This window comes from Myxocyprinus asiaticus, chromosome 14 (genome assembly GCF_019703515.2).
Source record: "Myxocyprinus asiaticus isolate MX2 ecotype Aquarium Trade chromosome 14, UBuf_Myxa_2, whole genome shotgun sequence".
Taxonomy (NCBI): domain Eukaryota; kingdom Metazoa; phylum Chordata; class Actinopteri; order Cypriniformes; family Catostomidae; genus Myxocyprinus; species Myxocyprinus asiaticus.
The window spans coordinates 36,354,885-36,371,966 of record NC_059357.1 but is presented as its reverse complement, the minus strand read 5'-3'; the positions used below and the strand labels follow the sequence as shown (position 1 = coordinate 36,371,966).

Genomic DNA, 17,082 nt, shown 5'->3' with positions numbered 1-17,082 from the left:
ATTATGTGCAATACATAGTTTAGTCTTTTTTATATTTATACAACACATCTAACCTCTTCTGCCATTTCATTCCTCTGAAAAAACAAACAAACAAACAAACAAAAAAACAAAACAAAATTTGCAATGTACATAACAGATTTGTATTTGCACTGTACATAACAGATAACAGATATGTATTAGATTTGCTCTATGTATGTGTATGTGTGTATGTATGTGTGTGTATGTATGTGTGTGTGTGTGTGTGTGTGTGTGTGCTGTGTGTGTATGTACGTATGTGTATAATTATTTTTTATTTTTTATTATTATCTGTCTTGCTGCTGTTTTTGTATTGTTTTTGTATTGTTGTACACTGGAAGCTCCTGTCACCAAGACAAATTCCTTGTGTGTGTAAGCATACTTGGCAATAAAGCTTATTCTGATTCTGATGACGTAACAGTGGTGTCGTGTCAGTATTTGGCCACTAGATGGCAGGAACGATTGATTTAACGACCCCCAGATCTACTTGGGGATTTTGATCACTTCATGAACTGTCCTAAACTCCTAAACTAAACTCTTAAACTGTCCGTAACTAAACCTAAGTATGTCTCAAAGTTAAATGCTGACATTTGGCATAATGTTCTTCTAGCCTACATTTGAAGAATGCTTGTTTATCTTTCTATCCTCACACCTGAATGCCTGAATTATTATTGTCAGACAAATAGACTAGTCAAGCAAATATATTGGACACATTATACTTACCTGATATGGCTAATGTGAGCTATACCGTGACAAGTGTATGCTTGCCTCTACATCTGAAACGCTCTTTTGCTTTAAAATTACAAATGGCCAATGGTATGTTACAGATTTGTCTGTCATGTTACATGTAATGATCATTATGAATGGAACGTGTTATTTAAAATGGCCTAATACGGACCAGAGAGAGAGAGAGAGAGAGAGAGAGAGAGTAGACTGGTTGCTGTGATACAATAGGCCACATCTACTTTCTAGATGCCCGTCTTTTTCTTCTTCTTCCCCCTCCCTGGTCTTTTCCTCCTCTTCTAGTACGCGCAGCCCCGAGTCTTCACTCACAGGTTCAACACAGCGATAAAGCGCGCGCGTCTGGAGATCGCCTAAATATCTCGCTATGTTCACGTGCCACTACGTGCATTTGGGAATATAACACTAATATTTCGTTTTTGGAGCATCGTTGCCCGTCCATTTGCTCAAAGGTATTTTGATGTTACCAACAGAAATCGCCGGAGGAGTGTGTTTCAGCACAAGGTAAGTGCGAGCACACGGGACGCATGAGCAGGTAGTCTGCCTCTGTTCTCTCATCAAATGCACATGAGATAACATGACTTTTTAACTTTTATCTGCCGACTCTTCTACTGTGCTCGCATTACGTCTCCAAAATTGCGTGATATTTTCTCAACACTACAATGAACACTTTTACATGCTGTCATTTTACAGAAATGTACACTTTTTGACTGTGCAGGATAATAGTGAATACCTACTTAATTGCAAATAATATTTTAATATTGGGGTTCTGTTTAGTAAAAATGGCAATATTAGGTTAAGCTAGAATAAGCCTTTGTTTCAGTACAGCGAATGTCAACAAGGCCAATAAAACAAAATTCAGACAAGTTGCCTATTAGAATTTTTGAATAAAAATAGGTAAATAAATAAATAAAAACTATCAGCAGGTTAATTACACCGTGTAGGCTAATTTTAGTTTGTTTAGTAGCCTCAGTGGGGTATTTTATTAAATATTACTTAATTCAATTTGATGGGAATTTCTTATGAAATTGAAATGCGTAAATCTAATAATAATAATAATAATAATAATAATAATAATAATAATGCAAAATAGCCCTTTGCATCCCTGAAATAAAGCTATTTGGCAATCTTTGTTTGTGTGTTCATAACATTAATAAGGATCAAACTGGCACATAGGCATTATCGCTAATCGAAGCTCCACTGTTCTACACATCTGTTATCATTGATGATCAGACAGCGAATGACGTAAGAATGTTTATAAGCAGAAAAATTGTTCTATTGCCATAAAGTTTCTATTTACATTTACACTTTAAATCATAACATAGATTATCACATCACAGAGCACCGGAATTGTATTCGATACATGCAAGTAGTCTCTTTCATAACATTTAATGTCATTTATAGACTACACATTATTTTATTGTTTAAATAATATAGCTGAATTTAAACTTAAATGAATGCTACACATGCATCAATATATTTTTTATTGTCAGTGTAGATGAAGACGGAGTTTTTTTCACTTAAATATTAAGTTGAATGCTGCCTTTTTTCTTTTTTTTTAAGATATAACACCTTCCGTTATATCAATATTTGATATTATATTCCGTTTTAAGAGGAATGGAGGTTTTATTAAACGTTAATTGATCTATCAATTTAATATGCTAGATTTGATTATTTAACATCAGTTTTATTTTCGCATATTTTTATCACATCTTGAACTATTTAAAAACTACAAATCTGCACAAACATAAAACGCAAATGTCTCGGTTCAGTGAGAGTGTATTTAATAACACTTCAGATTTAATTAACTGCTTTATTTAAGGGAAAGATATTCGACATAATGTGTGATTTCAATCATAAATTATTACAAACTTAAATTCATGCTTAAAATGTCAGGAAACTATGCTTTATTGCAAATAAACGAAATAATAGTAGTAGTAGTAGTAGTAGTAGTAGTAATAATAATAATAATAATAATAATAATAATATATTGTTTTAATAATAAGTACCAAACTACAACTCTAGCCTTCAAAGAATAATTCTATTTTAAAAGCAATACAGAATATAAAGAAGAAAACATATGGCTAAGCGCATTCTCTTTTGTATTCAGCTGTTTGCCGTCATATCTGTTCACTTCAGTGCCTTAAAAACTCAAACACATTTTAATGAGAAGGCCTAGAAAAATCAAAGCGTTGATCACGCGTGCAACCCGTTATTATTTGATTGAAAAACGCAGGAAAATTATACCAAAATTATGTTCATTTATTGTGTTATAGACCTTATTCCTATATTAAATCAGCTGCGTTGAACTGGATTTAATTTCCAGGTGAGGTATAGGTGCTTTGCAAAAAAAATAAAAAATAAATTAAAAAAATAAATAAATAATTTTTATTAATTAACGAAGTGTAAATTTGGGATATAGACATTCTGTCGGCGCCGCTCCATGCTTTGAGCGCAAGAATAACATTTTATGAACAGTTATCAAAGCACATCCGAATGATAAAAAAAACAAACAAAAAACACGGGGAGATAGATCTGTAAAACACGTTATAAACGGGACCACAACGGACCAGATTTAGGCTTTTTTTTTCTTCCCTGTTTTATACATATGAGTTCTGTTTACTCATTTTTTTTGTGTTAGAATCTTTTTGAATGCGTTCAGGGTAACACTTACCATGTTACACTACTTTTAAATATAATACGCAAATTATAATAGTGATTAAAAATAATAAAGCAGCTCACAAATGAATTAGCCTATGTAATTAAATAAACATGGTATTAACATGTTTTTTTTTTTGGACATGTCACCATCTGATGTGAACATAATTTTTTTAAGTTCAGTGTAAAATACCATTGTATATGAATGTGGGAATCATTTAGGCTAATACTATTGTATTTATTAAAGTACCATGATATTACAATCTAATATCATCACTGTACCACGCTGCCACTTCTGTAAGTGTAACTACACATTCATTATCAAGCTATTACACAGTAATTACATATGTAATTACACTGTAACATCAACATTAATGGAAAGTGCAACCGTCTGCACAACCATGTATATTTGTTTGTGTTTATCGGATTTGTTTCTTAATATATTCTTTGACATGTTGTTTGACTTCAGTCAGCACTCCAAAGAAAGAAGGAACGGAATGAAAACAGAGGAAAACCAATCATGTCTTCAGCAGGCCCCCTTTGCCACTCCTTACGGTGAGACACAGTGATAATTCTGGCTATTGAACTGGCAGCATCAAACATAATTCTTTCAATCTGTGTAAAGCTTATTTACACAAATTGATCACATCATGACAAACTAACAAATGCCAGCAAAAAATATAAAATGGTTTTTGGTTGGTTTTACATGCTTTAAATGCAATCTGTTAAAGCTGAAGTGTGTATTTTCTGTGCAAATAATAACTGTTTTCAAACAAATTCCAGAAAACTCCCCCATTTTCCATTGGTTGTACAAACACACTGTCCCGCCCCAAACTCACACCATTGGTCAAGTCAGTGTCACCATGTCGGGCTGGACAGAACGCTCAAACAAATAGAGGAATGTTTTGATAGCACCACAGAGCCACAGTATTACACTTATAGCAAAAATCAACATACAAATAGCTTACTTTTAGTTGTCTCTACATTAAGCAGGGTTTACCGACTGGCCCCCATTCACTTTCATTGTAAGTAGCACACTGTAACCTCGATATTTTCTTTTTTTTTTTAAAGAAAAGGAGGGACATGTCGAAAATACTTTTTGTGGTAATCAATGTTATGCCACAAATGCTGTCGATTGAGCTCAGCTTGTATTGAACCCAGAACATTCTTTTAATATTTATCAGTTCATTAAGTATTATTTTCGTAAAACTTTATCTGTTAATATCAGTTCTGTTTTCTTTTCCATCAGACAGTGTTGGAGGAGGTGAGGTGTGTGCAGGGTGTGAGTCTCCCATCGCAGACCGTTTCCTCCTACGTGTAAATGAACTGTCCTGGCATGAGACCTGTGTCAAGTGTGCAGTATGTCGCAGCGCATTGAGTGGGACCTGCTATTGTCGGGACCGCTTGCTTTACTGCAAGCATGATTATGAGAAGTAAGACAGCAATTTAATTTGCATCCACACATTTATATACAGTGGCCCCAGAAGAATTTGGACACTTATATGTTACACTTAAAAATGTCTGAATGTCATTGCAATAGATAACAAAATATCAAAGCAAGTGACATTTGCAAACAAATGATGCTAGACCTTTTCTGAGCCACTTTTAATCCACTGGGGTCAAGTAGATTTTTAGTGGATGAATGAAGTCAGTTCCCCTCAGGTTTACACAGAGTAACCATATATAAGTTTATCCCTTAAGGAAATTTCCTTTAGTATTGAAATAAATGTTGGTGGTAGCTGACTCATAGTTGATGAACTAGACCGTAAGTCTGTATCTTAATTGCAGTGGTTGCTGGTTCATTGGTGTATCAATGTTAATCCGAGGGAGATTCCGAGCAGCCATAATTCCCCAGTGACATCACCGGGAGGGCGGACAGTTGAAGGATGATTTTGTGGCCTGTTATCACTGTTGTGAGAAGTGTCAGACACCATTGAGTGGTGTAGACACTCCCACTGTAGCTGACCTCTGGAGGAGAGCTGGAGGAAAACAGAAAGAAAGGCAGGAGAGAAGGAAATGTAAGGTGGAAGAATTCCCAACATGAATGTTCTGGGAAGATAAATCACCTGAGAGTCAAAAATGTTCTAGGATATGAAATTAGTGCATTAATTGACAATTTTCTGATCATTTTTCTTCAGACCGCTGAAGATAAATTGAACCGCTGATTTGATAATAGACTTGCAGCAAACATGTCATAACAAGGCTAAAAGTGATCAACCATTATAAAATGATTGCTCTGGGATCATCATTGCACAGTGAAAACATTTATATTATATAAGCATCTGCTGCTAACTGTTTCAGTGCATGTCAGCAATGTTATTCCCTGTAGCTTGATCAATTTATAATACACTAAATACCGTTATTCAACATAAGATAATGAAGGGGTTTCTTTTCGACCTAGATGTTTTCATATCTTACCACATATACAGAAAGTTGCGAATGATCAAGAAGTAAATGCTTTTTTTGTGCCGAGCTCGAATGCAAATGCTATGTTTGCTGATATTGTTTGCGATATTAAGTCTGCACCATGGTATGTACTGTATTTGTGGAGGAGACTTGGCACAGTCTTGTGCCGGTGACCTTGAGTGAATCAACAACAATGTCTCCTTGTGTTCTCTGTCTGTCCATCGGCACCCACCACTCCTGTCCCGTTACCCCTCCTCAGTCTACAGCAGGTGCGTGCTCCATTTTTGGGGTGCCAAGGAATCTTTGATGGTGCATAAAATGGAATTTGGGAAAAAATTCTTTCTCTTATCTCGTGCTGAACGTACACTGTAAAATGTGCTCTGTGTGGTAACATCTAAATAAACTGGTTTTGTTCACGTCAAAAATATTATTTCAAATGACTACATAAGTCAGGTTCAGGAGTGAAGAAGTTCAGAAGTAAGGGGCAGAGCAAGTTATTATATTTCAATAAAAATTTACAAAGAACAATTCTTTTTTACTTGGACTAATGTGCAACAATGAGTCATGCACAATAAGACCAAGAATGTGCATTAAGAAAGTAGTGTCAATTGTTGTATTCATTCTGACTGCACCTAATAACCAAACATTTTTTATTATAATTCATTATTATTATTTTCAAGTCGAAAATATATATATATATATTTTTGATTTTCTTCCCTTTTTCTCCCCAATTTGGAATGCCCAATTCAAAATGCGCTCTAAGTCCTCGTGGTGGTGTAGTGACTCGCCTCAATCCAGGTGGCGGAGGATGAATTTCAGTTGCCTCCGCGTCTGAGACAGTCAATCCACGCATCTTATCACATGGCTTGTTGAGCGCGTAGCATGTGTGGAGGCTTCACGCTATTCTCCGCGGCATCCACGCACAACTCACCACACGCCCCACCAAGAGCGAACCACATTATAGCGACCACGAGGAGGTTATCCCATGTGACTACCCTCCCTAGCAACCAGACCAATTTGGTTGCTTAGGAGACCTAGCTGGAGTCACTCAGCACACCCTGGGATTCAAACTCACGAACTCCAGGTAGTCAGCGTCTTTACTCACTGAGCTACCCAGGCTCCCAAGTTGAAAATATTATTTAATATGACTGAATCAACCTGACTACATTAGGTTATACCAATAAAAATTATTTAATGGTCAGGTGAGGTAGAAACATCTCCTTAAAGTCAATGCAAAATGCCGTTCACAGCCCATTTTACATCCGTAATCTGATGTATTTCTGAGTGAAACATGATCTACAACAAGAAAAATGTAGGGCGGGACTCTAATCCATTAGGAATTGATTGGATTGTAAAAAGTGGGTGTAACCTACCAGATTGGAGCCAGGTGGTTGAAAGGACGAGGTTGAAAAGTAAAAGGTGGAGTAAATTATTATATTTTTCATAACAATCTATGAAGAACAACCCTTTTTTTACTTGGAATAATGTGCATCAATGAATCATGCACAATAAGACCAGGAACGAACATTGAAGGAATAGTTCACCCAAAAAATTAAAATTCTCTCATCATTTACTCATTCAAGTAATTTTTTACTATAAATTCTCCTCCCTGCCCTGTGGGTGGCGATATGCACAAAGAACGTGGGGGGGAAAAAAGTGGAAGAATGTGAAAGTGAAAGTGGAGATTTATAGTATAAAAGGACTTAAATATTGATCTGTTTCTCACTCACACTTATCATATCACTTCTAAAGACATGGATTTACCACTGGAGTTGCATGGATTACTTTTATGCTGCCTTTATGTGCTTTTTGGATCTTCAAAGGTCTGGTCACCATTCATTTGCAGAGATATTCTTCTAAAAATCTTCGTTTGTGTTCAGCAAAATAAAGAAAGTCATACACATCTGGTATGGCATGAGGGTGAGCAAATGATGAGAGAATTTTAATTTTTGGGTGAACTTTAACTTTTAAGAAAGTGCATGGGGTACATTTTTATCATTCCGACTGCGCCTAATAACCAAACAATTTTCCTTTTTCCAGTGTATGGAGTTTGTATTATTATTCATGATTTTTATTTATTTATTTATTCATTCATTTATTTATTTATTTTTGATCAAGTTAAATATATTTTTGAATATGACTGAATATACCTGACTACCTATGTTACAAAGAAAGTAATTTTTGAAGGTTTGGTGAGGTAAAAATAGTCGACACGAAATGTCAAACGCAACGTCCTGGTTACTTGTGTAACCTCCGTTCCCTGATGGAGGGAACGAGACGTTGTGTCGATGTAGTGACACTAGGGGTCACTCTTGGGAGCCCAAAACACCTCTGGTCTTTGATAAAAGGCCAATGAAAATTGCAGAGTGGTATTTGCATACCACTCCCCCGGACATACGAGTATAAAAGGAGCTGGTATGCAACCACTCATTCAGGTTTTGTGCTGAGAAGCCGAGACAAGGTCCTGGCCATTTCAGCGGGTAGTTCAGCATTGTGGCAGGAGGGACACAATGTCTCGTTCCCTCCATCAGGGAACAGAGATTACGTAAGTAACCAGGACGTTCCCTATCTGTCACTCACTCGACGTTGTGTCGATGCAGTGACACTAGGGGTCCCTATACGAAACACCACACTGGCTGAACTGTGTTACGTGAACTGGCGGTGTGTGACGGGCAGACTACTGTGTCCCTCGTAGCCAGCACACCAGGCCGACACATAACCTCCCCCAACGCTGTTATGAGTGTCGAACGGCCCTTCGGAGACAAGTCGACTGCCCAAAAGATAGAGAGAGGCTGGCCCAGTTGTGGCCTCTTATCCTCTTTTATTTCCTCTCCCCAAAAAAAGGAATTAACCAACTGGGGCCACCAGGTCTACGTCTGGGGGGTGTCCCTCCCAAGGGGAAGACACCATGGAGACCACACCCCGCCCAGAGAGGGGAAGGGGGTATTTGAGTGGAAATATGTCACATGGACATGCTGAGCTTTGTCGGAATTATGTCATGTGGAGAAGTCCCATGGTAGGTCCTACCCTACGGGGGAGGAGTTTCTACAAGCATGGTGACTGGGGCAGAGGGGCCTCTGCCCAAGGAAGACGCAGTTTACCAACAGGGAAATGAATTAGCGGAAGTTATATGTCGCATGGGGTTACCTATGGGGATCACCTACCCCAGTACAGGGCTTAGATAGCACATGTACTGAGCCGGCAGCGAATTTCTCCGCAAACTCGTCTGCCACAGGGCTTGGAGGAAATCATCCAGGGAACACAGTTTGTGAACACTACTGGGAGTCAACAGCGCACATCTTCAGCTCAGGGGAGGTGTAAGGTGCTATGCGCAAGCGATACACCCGGCCAGCTGTCCCGGACTTACTTGCTTGTGCCTGCCACTACACGGGACGAAACTGGTTCCACCCGGAGATTGTAGAACCTCGCAAAGGTGTTGGGTGTTGCCCAGCCCGCTGCTCTGCAAATGTCTGTTAGAGAGGCGCCACTGGTCAAGGCCCAGGAGGCCGCTACACCCCTGGTAGAATGGGCTCGTAGCCCTGCCGGGGGTGGCATGTCCTGGGCGCGATATGCCATTGTTATGACGTCAATGAGCCAGTGGGTGATCCTCTGCTTGGAGACAGCGCTTCCTTTCCGCTGTCCACCAAAGCAGACAAAGAGCTGCACAGAGACTCTAAAGCTCTGCATGTGATCCAAATAGATGAGTAAAGCGCGCACCGGACACAGCAACGTCAGGGCTGGGTCTGCCTCCTCCTGGGGCAGCGCTTGCAGGTTCACCACCTGGTCCCTAAAAGGGGTCGTGGGAACCTTGGGCACATAGCCCGGTCGGGGTCTCAGGATCACGTGAGAGTAGCCTGGACCGAACTCCAGGCACGTTTCGCTGACAGAGAACGCTTGCAGGTCTCCTGCCCTCTTGAAGGAAGTGAGCGCAGTCAGGAGGGAAATCTTCAAAGAGAGTGCCTTAAGCTCAGCTGACTGCAGGGGCTCAAAGGGGGCTCTCCGTAGACCCTGAAGAACTACAGAGAGGTCCCATGAGGGAACGAGGCATGGTCTGAAGGGATTCAACCTCCTGGCGCCTCTCAGGAACCTGATGATCAGGTTGTGCTTCCCCAATTATTTACCGTCCACTATGTCGTGGTGTGCCGCTATAGCAGCTACATACACCTTCAAGGTGGAGGGGGACAGCTGCCCTTCCAACCTCTCCTGCAGGAAGGAAAGCACCGATCCTACTGCACATCTCTGGGGGTCTTAGCATTGGGAAGAACACCACTTAGTGAACAGACGCCACTTCAAGGCATACAGGCGCCTCGTAGAGGGGGCCCTAGCCTGAGTGATTGTGTCTACCACTAGAGGTCTGGTCGCGGGTGCCAGATGGTGCCCCGTCCCTGAGAAAGAAGGTCCTTCCTCAGGGGAATTTTGCCTTGGCTGTCGTGAGGAGCGTGAGGTCTGAGAACCATGTCTGGGTGGGCCAGTAGGGTGCTACCAGGATGACCTGCTCCTCATCCTCCCTGACCTTGCACAGGGTCTGTGCAAGTAGGCTCACTGGGGGAAACGCATATTTGCGAAGTGTGCCAGCGCGTCTATACCGAGAGGTGCCTTGGTCAGGGCGTACCAGAGCGGGCAGTGGGAGGATTCTTGGGAAGCGAACAGGTCTATCTGTGCCTGCCCGAATCGACTCCAAATCAGCTGGACCACCTGAGGGTGGAGTCTCCACTCTCCCCTGAGGGTAACCTACCATGACAGCACGTCCGCTGCAGTGTTGAGGTCGCCCGGGATGTGAGGGGCTTGCAGCAACTTGAGGTGCTGCTGACTCCAGAGGAGGAGACGGCGGGCGATTTGTGACATACAACGGGAGCGTAGACCGCCTTGACGGTTGATATATGCTACCATTGCCGTGTTGTCTGTTCAAACTAACACATGCTTTCCTTGGATCAATGGCCGAAACCTCCACAGAGCGAGCAGGATTGCCAGAAACCCGAGGCAGTTGATGTGCCAACATAGCCGCAGGCCCGTCCAGGGGCCGGCAGCTGCATGCCCATTGCATACAGCGCCCCAGCCCGTTTTGGAGGCATCTGTCATAACCACGACGCACCTGGAGACCTGCTCTAAGGGAACGCCTGCCCATAGAAATGTGAGGTCGGTCCAAGGGCTGAAGAGGCGGTCACAGATCGGCGTGATGGCCACGCGATGTGTCCCGCAGCGCCATGCCCATCTCGGGACTTGAGTCTGAAGCCAGGGCTGAAGCGGTCTCATATGCATCAACCCAAGTGGAGTGGCCACCGCTGAGGATGCCATATGCCCCAGGAGCCTCTGAAACAGTTTCAGTGGAACCGCTGTCTTCTGTCTGAACGCCTTCAAACAGGTCAGCACCGAATGTGCGTGCTCGTTCGAGAGGTGCGCCGTCAACGAGACTGAGTCCAACTCCAAGCCGAGAAAAGAGATGCTCTGAACCGGGAGAGTTAGCTTGCTCTTTTCCCAGTTTACCCGAAGTCCTAGTCGGCTGAGGTGCGAGAGCACCAGGTCCCTGTGTGCACACAACACATCCTGAGAGTGAGCTAGGATTAGCCAATCATCGAGATAATTGAGGATGCGAATGCCCACTTCCCTTAACGGGGCAAGGGCTGCCTCTGCTACCTTCGTGAAGACACGAGGGGACAAGGACAGGCCGAAAGGGAAGACCTTGTACTGATACGCCCGACCCTCAAATGCAAACCGCAGGAAGGGTCTGTGTCGAGGTAGAATCGAGACAGGTTTACCGCCGCAAACCAATCTTGATGCCAGACGCTTACTAGAATGCGTTTTTGCGTCAGCATCTTGAACGGGAGTCTGTGTAAAGCCCGGTTCAGTACTCGCAGGTCCAAGATTGGCCACAACCTACCGCCTTTTTTCGGTACAATGAAGCAGGGGCTGTAAAACCCCTTCTTCATCTCGGCCGGAGGGACAGGCTCTATTGCATCCTTCCGTAGGAGGGTAGCGATCTCCACGCGCAAGGTAGCAGCGTTCTCGCCCTTCACCGAGGTGAAGTGGATGCCGCTGAACCTGGGTGGACGCCTGGCGAACTGAATCGCGTTGCCAAGTCGGACGGTCCAGATCAGCCATCGTGATGGGTTGGAAAGCGCAAGCCACGCGTCCAAGCTCCAGGCAATGGGGACCAAGGGGACAATCTTGTCGGACGTACCGGCGGGTGGGGCCTCGCGGTGGGGCAGAGCCTGAGGTGCCACGCCGTGTCGTGGCACTTATCTGGCTCCTTGTGACCATCCCCGGAACAGCCTGGGATGGGGGAGGAAGAGGCCTGTCCTCGTGACCCGTGTTGACTGTCACATCGGGGGCAGACTTGTGCCACAGCTGGGCACGCAGGGGTGGGGAGTCCGCCGCTGGAGCGCCAAACCTGCCAAAATGGAATGGTGGACGGTGGTCATGATGACGGCCATGCACACCGGGTATGTGACCCAGGGAACAAGGAAACCGCTCTTTTGCTGGGCAAAGTCCTCGACGGTGTCGCCGAATAGGCCAACCTGGGAAATGGGGGCAGCAAGGAACCGTGCCTTGTCGGCCTCTCCCATCTCGACCAGGTTGAGCCAAAGGTGGTGCTCCTGGACCACCAAGGTGGACATCGCCCGCCCAAGAGACCGCGCCGTGACCTTTGTCACACGGAGAGCAAGGTCGATCGCCGAGCGCAGCTCCTGCATCAATCCCGGGGCAGAACTACCCTCGTGCAGTTCCATTAGCGCCTTGGCTTGGTGGACTTGCAGGAGAGCCATGGCATGCAGGGCGGAGGCGGCTTGTCCAGCGGCACTGTAGGCTTTGGCTGTCAGGCCTTGTAGGGGAGCTTTGGGCGCCCGCGCCAGGTGGCGGCACTCTGCGGGCATAGGTGCACTGCGAACGCCTTTTCCACCGGGGGAATCGAAGAATAGCCCCTGGCCGCCCCACCATCGAGCGTAGTGAGGGCGGGGGAGCTGAAAGATCGGGACTGGGCAGTAAAAGGTGCCTCCCACGACCTTGTCAGCTCCTTGTGCACTTCCGGGAAGAAAGGAACTGGGGTGGGGCGTGGCTGTGAGTGGTGCCGCAAGCCCAGGAACCAATCATTGAGCCACGAGGGTTCAGGGGAGAGCGGAGGGTTCCACTCTAGCCCGACGCTCGCGGCTGCCTGGGAAAGCATGTCATTTCCGCGTCAGCCTGTGACTGGGCGACCGTACCCGAGGGGGGAGCCCAGCAGAGGCTTCCGCGTCCGACTGGATGAGCCCGCTCTCCGATGCTGCACTCGAGAGCTCATCACCTTCATGGGCTCCGAACAAGAGGTCGAACTCGCTGTGAGACGAGCTGGCGGACTCATCCGGAAGTCCAATCGAGGCAGACGAGCATGCTGGGGAATGGGAGGTCCGTGGGGGGATACCCGGCGGAGGTGGTCCCATTGAGGTCCCCAAATTGCCCCCCCAGTGCTAACCGCGCTGGCCTCATACCCGTAGGTAGAAGGACTGAGGTGGGGAGCTGCTGGGGTGGCTTTCTTTCTTATGAAGGCAAGCCGCGACCGCAACGTTGCTATGGTCATGTTCTCACAATGAGTACATGATCCATCCACGAACGCTGTCTCCGCTTGGGTCGCGCCCAGACACAAAAGACAGTGATCGTGTCCACCAGAAGGCGAGAGATAACGACCGCAACCAGGAATAACATACAAACGGAAAGGCATCTTTAAAAAAATGCGTCTTTAAAAAGACGTTCCATGTGTGCCCCTCTTTTAGAGAAATATACTCTTTTATTTCTGCCGAAGCGCCCAGGGGTGTTCTCTGCAGTGCACCAGTGCAGAGGAGGGAGAAGCCGCTGAAATGCGCTGTCAGATCCAGCAGAGGTGAATGAACAGTCAGCTCAGTGAACATCGACCGTTCGGCTCCGAAGAGAAAATCTGAATGAGTGGTTGCATACCAGCTCCTTTTATACCCATATGTCTGGGGGAGTGGTATGCAAATACCACTCACCAATTTTCATTGGCCTTTTATCAAAGACCAGAGGTGTTTCGGGCTCCCAAGAGTGACCCCTAGTGTCACTACATCGACACAACTTCGAGTGAGTGACAGATAGGGAACCAATTTTACTTCTGTAATCGGAAGTATTTCTGAGTGAAACAGGATATTCAACACAAAAAAAATATAGGATGAGACATGACTTTAACCCTCAAGAATTGATTGGCTTGTGAAAAGTGGCCATTACATACCAGATTGGAGGCAGGTGATTGGACGGGAAAGGTTGAAAAGTAAGAGGGAAGATTCGTCATGTCTGCCAAAAACGAGTGCGTATACATGCATGATCTTACATCGATTATGCTTAAGAAGCGACAACACAAAAGGTAATGTAAACACCTTAAACAGATTTATTTTATCAATGAAAGGTCATAAATGGTTTAAGCAACAACAGATCGGCACATGTAAATGTGTTCAAGTGTGGAGATCATGCCTTTAAGAGAATAATCCGATGATTTCAGTTCTCATGTAAATGTGGTTTTCTTGCATAGTCTGAGGTTTCGAAGAGGTTTATTTTGGGCAGCGTATTGGTGTGCATGTGTAAACACACTCCATGAAAGTTGTATTAGCAGCAGGTCAAATTACTAGATTTTGATAAAAGATTACGAAGGACATACCGTTTTTACTGGAAATAACGTGCACCAATAAATCTAGACTAGGAGTGTTCATTAAAGGGATAGTTCACCCAAAAATGAAAATGCTCTCATTATTTATTCACCCTCATGCCATCCCAGATGTGTATGACTTTCTTTCTTCTGCTGAAGTCAAATTAAGATTTTTAGAAGAATATTTCAGCTCTGTAGGTCCTTTTAATGCAAGTGAATGGTGGCCAGAAGCTCCAAAAATCACATAAAGGCCACACAGAAGTAATCCATAAGACTCCAGTGGTTAAATCAATAACTTCAGAAGCAATATGAAAGGTGTGGGTGAGAAACAGATCAATATTTAAGTCCTTTTTTTACTCTAAATCTCCACTTTCACTTTCAGATGTGAAAGTGAAACTAAACAGGCATCAAATGTGACTTTCTGATGCAAAAGTGAAAGTGAAAGTGGAGATGTAGTGGAAAAATTATTCTAAAAATCTTTATTTGTGTTCAGCTGAAGAAAGAAATTCATACACATCTGGAATGGCTTGAGGGTGAGTAAATGATGAGAGAATTTTCATTTTTGGGTGAACTATAACTTTAAAGTGCACCTATTATGGTTTTTAAATGTGCCTAATTTTGTTTTAAAGGTCTCATACAATAGATTTACATGCATCCAAGGTCAAAAAACACTTTAATTTGCTCATAATTTAAATTGCAGCATTACCTTTTTTCCCAGTGTCTCAAACGACTCGTTCAATGATCCGTTCTAAAGGATTCATTCTAAACTCCTCCTTTCAGAGAGCCTACTATGCTCTGATTGGTCAGATGTCCCAGTCTGTTGTGATTGGTCTACCACTTAGAGCGCGTGTCGGAAAGGAAACGCCCACTACCATATCCGAGTTTCAGCTCCATCTGAAAAATGTCTGTTTTACCTTACCAATTTGAGCCCGAGTCCGATAGTGATACATCGGAAGATCAACCCGAACCACCATCGCAAGCATGACGAGAACAGGACGTTTCTTAGTGATAAGTTTATATGTAGTTTGACAATAACGTGAGTTAGCCGGTTAGCACAGGCTAACAGCTAACAGGCTAAACAGCCTGCACTGTCTGTACATCTAAACAGACCAGAGGTGGGTTTTTGTTACCAAATTACGTAGGTTAGTACAGGAAGTAAGTTTGGAATTACTAACGACTCGTTTCAGGTGTTCAGAATCTGTTCTTTCTTTTGGGTGTCAATAACTCCATATTTCGTGCACTTTGATTTTTGAAACTTTGCAGACTTTTTTTACATTCACAAACAGCTATATACACACTACATGAAAGGTAATATTTGAAAAACCATAACAGGTGCTCTTTAAGAAAGTAAATAATGTCAGTTTTGATTTCATGTTGACTGCATGAACCAGCCTGACAATATTTTTGCAAACCAAATTTGTCTGCAGTTTCCCAGTGAAATGCCCAGCGGGGGGCACCAAAAGCGAGTGAAATTATGTAATCAGATGAGGTTTTTAAGTTGAATATTAGATGGAGGTTTTAATGAGTAAAATGTACCTCCGTAACCTAACACTTTAACCTAAACCTAACCAACAGTGTCCTCAAAAATAAATGAGAGGTGAACAAAACAGACATCTTTAACGTAAACCAACACCTAAACCCAACCGATAGTGTTTTAAAAGCAAATTCGACATGAAAAACAAATTTTCTAAAGCAACCAGGTCGTTTTGTGTCGCTTCTATGGCACTTTCACTTCACTTTCGTTTCAAGCGTCCTTGGCTGGGATTGAGGTTCGGTCTACAAATCCAAAATCCACCACTCTGTCAGGTGAGCTACAGCGCAAGTTAATCACACTGAAATAAGTATGTAAACGTAGGTTTATCTGTTATGCAAGCGTTAAAATGTGTCTTTTCTCAAACGATGCGTTATAGTTAGTGTTTTGATGTAATAACATAGCAGTGTGTGAGTAATACAGTGAAAAATACATGTTTATAAAGTCCTAAACAGCCATAGTACCTGTGATTTGTGTAAAAGTGAATTAAACGCACAGTTGTTGTAGTGTTAATTTCACCAGGAAACTGCAGTCAACCGGCACGTAAAACTCAGTTTGCAAAAATGTAGTTATAGTAACGTTCATTCTATGAGACTAAGTTGGCATTTACAGTAAGAACTGCTGGTTTTCACTTTTTACAGTGTATGCCGGTTGTATCGTGATCCCTGATTTTCTTGCATCCTACCATTCCTACCTTCACGTTGCATCAGTTCCTTCTACCATCCCTGATGTCCTTGTCATCAAATATCTGACACTTATTGACTATTAATTTCTCAATCGTTCCAGAAACACCTACACACATTGGGAAACCCAACTCAAAGCCAAACACCTTTTCATTAAATCCACACACACTTGCCAACATCCCTGAAATGGTTGAATACTCTCCATCGTCATCTTACTGGCTTTACTTCCTCACCACACTGCAAGTAGATAACCATGCAACCCAGCTTAATGAAACCAGTCCCAGACCAATAAAGGCTCTCAGCCCCAGGGTACGGTGCTTGGATCCCTGGCAGAAAATTAGACTAGCGATGGTCTCGGAGGCCTATCAGCCCCCTCCTCCACAGAGGAGAGCTGAGATGGTAGCGGATATTTTAGACATTCTATG

At 43.3% G+C, this 17,082-nt stretch overlaps 1 protein-coding gene across 2 annotated transcripts in view; it reads left to right on the top strand.

Annotated features, from left to right (window-relative positions):
• Positions 1-1,168: 1,168 nt before the first annotated feature.
• Positions 1,169-17,082, top strand: part of LOC127451724 (LIM homeobox transcription factor 1-alpha-like) — a 50,776-nt gene continuing 34,862 nt past the window's right edge. The window contains exons 1-3 of one of the 2 annotated variants that reach the window (XM_051716627.1): positions 1,169-1,260; positions 3,884-3,969; positions 4,664-4,847. In XM_051716627.1, the coding sequence (XP_051572587.1) occupies positions 1,217-1,260; positions 3,884-3,969; positions 4,664-4,847 (314 nt within the window). In that variant the 5' untranslated portion in view covers positions 1,169-1,216. The remainder of the gene's footprint in view (positions 1,261-3,883; positions 3,970-4,663; positions 4,848-17,082) is intronic. The other variant, XM_051716629.1, reaches the window with a different exon arrangement.